Below are 8,303 nucleotides of genomic sequence, written 5' to 3'. Positions count from 1 at the left end.
TTCTACAGGGTTTCAGACCAAAAGCTCCTCTGCTCCCTCGCGGCGCGCAAGCGATGGGGGTGGCGGGGAAGGAGGCTTAGCGAGTGCTTGCCTCTCTGCCCCGCTTCACTTACACTGTACAAAGCCATAAGCGTATTTGCGCCTTTCTTCCACCAAACGTAGGTACGAAGAAGGGACTTTTTTTCTGAAGCGTTCACGAAACACACTTTTCTAATACTTTTTTCCAAAACTGCTGGAAGTACTTAAATCCCTTAAAATACCAGCTCCAAAGGGGGAGCTTATTTTTCATACGGATTGCAAAGCGTGTTGAAAATTATTTTCCCCTTAGATTTAAGATTTCAGAGATGGCTTCCTTCTCCCCTTCAGCCCTCGCCCATCCCCCCGCAATTGTTAATATAGATAGCACCACATTTCGGGGGGAGGGGAAAGAGACGGGGCAAGAACGGCTAGATTTCACTATAATATCTATCGACCTCCCACCCTTTTAAAACCATGCTTGTAAGTAAGGGAGCTGCATTTCACTTTGACTATTGTTTAAGGGTCGCTGCTTTCCTTTGTAATTTACACATGCCCGTGAGCACTCACGCTTTTCCTGTGCCACCCAGCCTCCTCCCGTTTTAAAAAATGCCAGATAGCATTGCCTCTGGCCTTGGATGCAAACTTCAGGCTGTTTTACCCCTGCACGGGCCTGCTGTCACTCATGGACCCTTTGCCACTGGCATCCCTAGCAGGGACCACAAGTGTTCTGAGTATATTGCCGCATCTAGGGTAGGAAGTGGAGGTATTGGTGTGTCTGAAAGTAATCTATGTTGGTGAAATGGTGATGAAGTAAACCATCTGGTCAGTTTCCTCACCCCAGTTATATGCAGTGTAAAGCTCTCATTTTGAGAGCATCTCGCATAGATTTAAGCTGTGTCTGATCAAATCTTAGTTCCTTTAGTTGTCTGTGTTTTAGACACTGGAGGGTGAGTTAGATAAAAGCTTCAAATTCATAATGCAGAAGGAAGGTATGATTGGTTCTTTATAAGAAAAAGAATCTGTGATGCAGTTTATGCTGTATTGTAATACTGTCCTTGTTTCTTGCAGGATACAAACAGAATAATGAAATCAAACCTTAGCCACTCTGTCAAAATGAAATGTGATATTGATTGTACGCCTCTTCATGCTGGGTTTGCACCATTGAAGTCTGCTGTAGAAAAAACAAGACTGGTAGAATCCTGCCCTGTGAATTATGAAGAAGGCTTTTGTAAAAGCTGTGCTCAAGAGCATCAGAAAATACTCCTTAGTGACTCATACCATGCAGCCACCAGAAATCTAGATCTTGAAGATGAAGGAAGACCAGTACATAACAAAGAAAACAAAGAAGTAACCCAGAGACTTGATGAAGGTATCTATGAAATGGAGGCACTAGAAAACGGTAAATTTAATGAGGACAGTGGTTATTCCTCTATGTTAAGTAATCAATATGCTGATGCAATAGAACATGAGGATAGCATACCTTTGGCTGGGAATCTCTGTGGCACGCCAAAGCATTGTCTCATGAAGAACCAAAATGAAGCACAGTTTTCAAAGAAGACTTTGTTGCCAGTAATTCATTATGAAGAAATGATCTGCTCAACTTTGAAAAAAAATGGTAAAAGAAATCTCAGGTCTTGGGCTGCAGTAGACAGAATTGTTTTTAGGGGAAAAGTTGAATTTTGTAACCTAATTGGAAGGAAAATGGGATTAGATAGAATAGACATTCTTGCCGAACTCTTCCAAAAGAACCTGAAGCATGTATTAGCAAACATCTTAAGGCATCTCAGCGAGATGGATTTAATAAAGTAAGTATATATTGATCTAATTTTATTTAATTGGGAAAGTAACCTAATCAGATGGCTTAAGAATTTTTTAGATATGGGGCCTGTGACATTGACAAATACAATGGTTGGTATTATGTATTAATATATTAGAACATGAACTGTTGATGTAAGACATGATATACATGGACAATGTGTCTTTTCCCTAAAAGGCAAATTAAAGACCACAAATGTGAACATATCCTGTCTTCTACATGAATGAAAAAGATTACATAATTATTCCTAGTATAAAATAAAAAGTTTTTCCCTTTCCTAGGCAGTAACTGATGTGTTTGCATTGTCTTTACAGTTTTGCCAAAGTCAGCACAACGTGGCAGAAGATTCTACAAGAAGATAAATTGATTTTACAAATGTATAGTAAAGCTGTGAAAAACCTTCCTGTAAGTTTCCACACTTGTTGGATCTTTCTAGCCTAAACCAGTGTCTTTGTGCTATTTCAAGACTCTTCCCAGCCTTAAGGGATTACGGAAGAGTTTCTTAGATTGAAAACATTGTCACTGGAGTGTTTCATTTTGGCCTATTAGGATGCCCTGTCTCAAGTGTTACTAGTCACTTTACTGGTAGTGTATAGACTGTCTTCGGAGTCCAAGAAAGGTTGACTGAGAAGGTTACCAAAGGAGAGATGCAGATGTTCTTAAGAGCTTCCACATGTTCTGTGTGACAGAGGAAGGCAGGAAGGAGAAAGTCAGTTCCAGCCCTGCCCTGGAGATCCTCAGCAGAGGCTTGCTTACTTCAGCTTCCCCACTGATCCAGAAGGGAGAGAGCCTGAGAGAAACCACACAGCTGACTGTGTGACTCGGGTTCTCTGCTTAGACTTTCTAGCAACAGTCTCTGAAGTGCAACATGTTGAATACAGAAAACTGAGAAGCTTTTTGCACTATGAGCTATTCCTCATGCCCATTTGTCCTATGAAATAAAATACAAGATCCATCCATACTAGCATTGCACTTTACCAAGGCAGGACTCTTTTAAAACACTAGGGGTGTTTTTCTTCCTTAAGAGACAATGAAACAAGGCTTAGGATCTGCCACAGACTATGGTAGTCAACTAGTTTGAATTTTGTATATAATTTTATACTAGCCTGTTAGGATGAAACAGTTGGACACTATTGAACATTCATCCCATAAAGTTTGATTACCTCCCTGCCATTGTGTGGTTTTTTTTAACCTGAACTGCAAATTTAGGAAATTGGTGGGAGGAGTTTACTTCTCAGAAAACTTCAAGCATCCCTGTTCACCATAAAAAAATTAGGAATATTGCTTTGCACTTTGAAACATTTCGGTGACCAGGTTATATATTCTGCCTGAATAATTATGATGTGTTAAACTGAAAGTTAAGTTGCATTACATAATAGAACATGGTTGGTTTTGATGATCTGAACTAGGGATCTATGCTACGCATTTATAACATTAGTAACTGAGAAAGCTAAGGTAAAATTAACATGCTACGTGGTATGAAGCTTTATTATTGGAAACCTTCTAGCCAGGAGGATGGATCAAAAATAAATTGTTGACTTCTGTAAAATAATAAGTCAGTATCAGGTAAGTCTCTTCTCAAATTTTATTCTTGTTTTTCTTTTTGTTAGAATGGCACTAAGGCATCAGAACATGCTGCAACAAGGGAGTATGTTCTCTACCGAGCGGCTTTAGCTTCCATTCAGAAAGCAACTCCACCAAACAACTCAAGTAAAAAAGGCACCAGATCCAAAGTGCCGAAGAATCACAGCAGGCTCATGGAGTTTTCTGAGGTAACTGTTGATTTTCATTCATCCTTAATTTCTCACATGTTTTCTGGCACACAATCGGCTTATAAAGAATATTTCTAAGAGTAATATCTCCAATTTGAAGTGGCTAGAACTCTTACTAGTATGGCTGCCAGATTTTGCTTATTGAGCCTATTCTAAGGCAATGTCAGAAACTAAGTGGAGAATATTGATACATCAACATGTTCTACTTCCCTACTGTCGTCGTCCCCCCTGCCGCCCCAGGGTGTCTAGGCACCCTCAAATGGCTTTTTTGTCTTTTTTTGGCTTAAATTTTGGCTTAAATTTTGGCTTGGATCAGACATGAAAATGTTTAGTAATGTCCTTTGAGTTTCCATGGGCTTATAATGAATGACATGCTTTCCACATAAGGAATCCCACAAAAACTATCAATTTTGCTTCAATGCTGACGGACAATTTTCATATAAGTGCAGGTCTATGTTGCAAGGGTCTTATAAAACTTTTTAAAATGCTTATTGAAAGTTATTGTTTGTTAATAAGCAACAGATTTTCCTAACTAGAAAAAGTTTTTACACTCAAGCTCAGAAGTCTTATTCTGCAAACTGGTGCAATAAAAGAAAATATAATTGCACTGGGAAGTATGATCAAGCTGCTCTGATACTACTATATAAGCACTTTGTAGCATTATGAATCTGAAAGTTCAGCTGTACACCGAAGTACAAGTCTAAAATGTTTCCTTGATAAACATATGTGTCTGTACACACAGATTTAGATTACAAAGACATTTTGCTTTTTAACAGTTGAATGATATAGAGTGTTATACAGGTCTATAATTAATGCTGAATGATTCTGAAAGCTGGATCTGGTTTTGTGTCAAAAATTAATTCACTGGAGAGAAGTAGGAATTGCTTCCATTTGGTGTCTCAAGCTGAGTGCTCCACAGCTGAGATTTCTGGACACATTGCTTACTTTTCAAAAATGTTCGATTTAAGTGGAATTCTGATTTATTTTCTTAAAGTTAACTAAATTGCCATCCTTGGATGATGTTTGGAGGATTCAGGAGGGCTATTTTTCTTACTGCTTTGCATTTAGTCTGTCTGCCCTTTAAATTTAAAATTTAAACTCTTAAATTGCTGCTTCTATTCCAGTCCAAAGTACTGGCAGTTATAGGCTGATTATTTCTGTTCAATCTCCATCAGAATTTGATACAACCAGAATTAGGCTAAATTTGTAATTTATCTCTCTAGAATAGAAGTTATGTTTTGTGGCACTTAGATAACATCAGGGAATGTTTGGGGTGTGTATTTACCCTCCGGTCATCTTTATATGCTTTTTCCAACAGGCTGCCAAGACCTTGAAAAACACTGAAAGCCTTAAAGTCTGCCATCGCTGTGGCTCACCTGCAAAGTACGACTCCTATCTGCAAAGAGCAATGTGCAACCGTGAAAGCTGCGGCTTTGACTTTTGCACAAAGTGCATGTGCAGCTACCACAGCTGCAGTGACTGTATGAGTGGCAAACCAGTGAAGCCCAACTCGAAGCTGGGGCCGCTTCCTGGGACTAAGAAAAGCAAACAGAATCTACGGCGATTGTGATCCATCCATCCCGATACAAATTGTCAGATGTCCCATAAAAATTTTTTTAGGATATGAAGTTAGCAACAAAGAAAATGAAACAAAACAAAAAAAATGCTCTCTGCTATTCTGTATTTAAAAAAAAGGTTAATTTTATTATTCCTCTGTACTATTTGGTTGTGTTCAAATTCCTAGGAATCATCAGAAATACCCATTTTAAAAAGTCTTACTAATCTATAAATTTAAAAGAAAATTCTGGATATGGATTCTAGTAACATTTTAAATACTGTCCTGACAATTTGTCTGTTGCGTTTCAGTCTTCAAAACACCCCACAATAATATTGAACGAAACAAAAAAGTTTTGGCAAGTAGCTTTCCAATGTGTAACCCTAGCAATTCTTGAATGCCAGAAGGGAAAAATGTGTAAACTGTGCTTTATTTAAATGTTTGCTCTTGTTCAAAAGTTTTTTTAAAAGCATTTATGGTGAGAATGTCAAGTGAGGTGAGTGAAGTCCCTTTTAACATAAAATTATGGGGGAGCCTAGATTTTATTGTTTTGAGGGTTTTTTTCAAGGCTTTGCCTTGATTTTAAAATGTGAAAGTTCCTAATACCATTTTCTCTGATTATTTACCTTATGGTAATCTTAAATTCTTGCTCTTCCTTCATTTCTTCATTCAGAAACTTAATGTTTTCCTTGAACTGAGGTGATACCCTTTCCAACTTAAAAAAAAAGTACTGTATCTTGGCTATACTGCTAAAAAAATACTTTGTTTGCCATTTTTTTCCAAATCATAAGATAAATTTTTAATATTTGTACATATTTGTAAATACTACTTTAAATATTATTCATGTTTGTCTTGTAAATGTGAAAATAAATTACTATTCTCAACAACTTGGCAAATCTGGACTTCCTATTTATCATAAAAGATTACTTTTCATGCTCATTTCTTATGTTTTCTAGTATGTGCTTCTTAAAAATGCTGATTTAACAAAGTGCAAATCTCCTGACGTTGTGTAAAACATACTGAATCCATTCTCATGCTGTGTTCCTGCAGCTCACCTAAAGGCTCTTAGCAGTAATTGCTGATAGCTTCTGAACCATGGCAGTCAATGGAAGGTTTTCTGTTGTCTGAATTTATGCTGCTGTTGCAGAACTAGCTTAATGTCCATAAAGTTTTTGTAATTCTGCAGCAAAGAAAGGCAAGCTTTCAAGAAAAGAACTGATCATTTTCTGGAAATGTCTGGGGTTTGGGTGGGTTTTTTTCCTGTTACTAAGTAGATAACAGACTGGGAAGGCAGCATTGTAAGTCCTTCTCCTTGATCTGGGACAGTAGTTAGATACTGCATGGCCACTTTTCCTGTACTTGTTAATTTTCTGTATGTAATTAGACTATACCATCTTTACCAACCAGCCCTGCAGGCCAGAAGGAGTGGTGGTTGTATAGGAAGTAGCAGCCCTCAACTATACAACATTGGTGACTAGTATTTGTGAGATGTGGAAAAGGCAATGGTCAGGCGCTTGACATCCATGTGACCACAGTGAGTCTTAGTAGGCTGAGCACAGATAGATAAGAAATTATAAACAAAATTTTGTTAAGAAATTTTCATCTGTGTCTACTGAAATCCCCATGTCCTGAAGAGCACAAATATCTTAATGTGGTCTGGACAGAACTGCCCTTTTCTACTTTGATTTTGATAAATACAGCACAGGCATCCACACTCAGACTGGTGTTGCAGAGTATGATACATAAAATCATAGAATGGTTTGGGTTGGAAAGGACCTTTAAAGGTCATCTAGTCCAACCCCCCTTGAATTAAAATTTGTGTGTCTGTTTTGATCTGAATGTGGATGTTATAAACTTTACAGGCTTATGTTTTCAGATTTTGAGCTTGCTAAGGGTAACTATCCACCCTCAAATAGGCCTAAGGATTTGTACAGAGAGAGAGTGAACAACAGCCTTTTTTGTTTGTTTCCTGTTGAAATTTATCTTAAGCAGAATTTTGAGGAAAATTTCTTGTTACCTACAGATAAGAGGGAAGAATTTGACTATGTGGCTTCAGTGGTCACAACTGGAGAGGAACAATATGAAGAAACACATTTTTCACTAACTTCTGCATAATAAATGGCAACTATCTTCTACTCAAAATCTTGCTGGAAAGGTGAGATTACTTGATTTCTAACAAAACTTTGGCCAAGCTGTAATGGGTCTGCTGCAAACCATTATGGCTGTTTCTTTCCTCTTGCCCAACCATTTTTGTCTTATCCTGATCCTCAGACCCTTGCCTACCAGCTTTAATGTTAATAACCAGAACAGACCTTCAAAATGGCAGCCTTCAAGAGACAGATGAAGGAGCTCCTTAAGGACCTTGACCTGTTACCAATGCTTGCAATTTTCTTATGCAAAATTTCCAAAGAGAACGATGGGATCTGGGGTGACCACACAGCTGTTTCTTCCTTTATGGTAATCTTGTCCAACAGTTGAAACGTTGTCCAATAATGCTGAGCACTGGACCTGTATAAGAACTATACATCTTACTGAAAGCCATGTGATTGTTGGTCTCCTCACAAATAGCTTAAGTGAATGGTATACAGCAGAAAAAAACAGAGTGGACAATCAGTCCCCACCCAGGCATGCTGGCATCTCCTGCTGAGCGAGAAAGCAGCTTCTTATAGAGAATGAGAGCACTGGATGTTAGTGCTAGCAGGTGCCCCAACCAGTGCTGAGGAGAGTGATTCATGTGCCAAAGGTGGGAAGAAAGTGGTAGGTGCAGATTGTCGCTAATGTCTGTGCTGAGCATATCTTGAACCTGCCTTTCATATGTAATCAATGTGAGAGTCATACCTAGCCCAAGAGCTAGCACTGGCCATATGGAGATGAGTAGTCCCCAACTACCACAGCTGTGTTGTCAAAACCACTTTCAGACCTAACAATTGGCAGCACCAGGGACTTTGCGGGAATGTGATAAGCTTCTTACTCAAGTGACTTGCGCCTTTCAGATCTACAGAGGGTGATAGATGCCTGCAGGCTGACAGAGTCCTCTGCCTGACTGGTGCAAGAGGGTGTGGATTTCTCCCAGTTACTTGCTTATCTCTAGGCATGGCTCTGCATGGTGAGGAAGGGTGGGATGTTCTCTGTAAATTACTGT

At 38.7% G+C, this 8,303-nt stretch overlaps 1 protein-coding gene across 1 annotated transcript; it reads left to right on the top strand.

The window, feature by feature from the left end:
* Positions 1–1,101: 1,101 nt before the first annotated feature.
* Positions 1,102–5,221, top strand: FBXO5 (F-box protein 5). Its single transcript, XM_010173885.2, has 4 exons — positions 1,102–1,823; positions 2,149–2,239; positions 3,445–3,606; positions 4,925–5,221. Exons 1-4 carry the CDS (start codon positions 1,102–1,104, stop codon positions 5,174–5,176), a joined length of 1,227 nt encoding a protein of 408 aa, XP_010172187.1. The 3' UTR covers positions 5,177–5,221.
* The last annotated feature ends 3,082 nt before the right edge of the window (positions 5,222–8,303 follow it).

This window comes from Antrostomus carolinensis, unplaced genomic scaffold (assembly GCF_000700745.2).
Source record: "Antrostomus carolinensis isolate BGI_N321 unplaced genomic scaffold, ASM70074v2 scaffold4748, whole genome shotgun sequence".
NCBI classification, from domain to species: Eukaryota; Metazoa; Chordata; class Aves; order Caprimulgiformes; family Caprimulgidae; genus Antrostomus; species Antrostomus carolinensis.
This window is presented reverse-complemented; position numbering and strand designations above follow the sequence as displayed.

Excerpts from the sequence above, each read along its gene's own strand:
- FBXO5 (XM_010173885.2), top strand. The coding sequence starts at position 1,102 with ATGAAATCAAACCTTAGCCACTCTGTCAAAATGAAATGTGATATTGAT. Across the intron at positions 2,240-3,444 it reads AAGCTGTGAAAAACCTTCCT|AATGGCACTAAGGCATCAGA; the intron begins GTAAGTTTCCAC and ends TCTTTTTGTTAG. Across the intron at positions 3,607-4,924 it reads GGCTCATGGAGTTTTCTGAG|GCTGCCAAGACCTTGAAAAA; the intron begins GTAACTGTTGAT and ends TTTTTCCAACAG.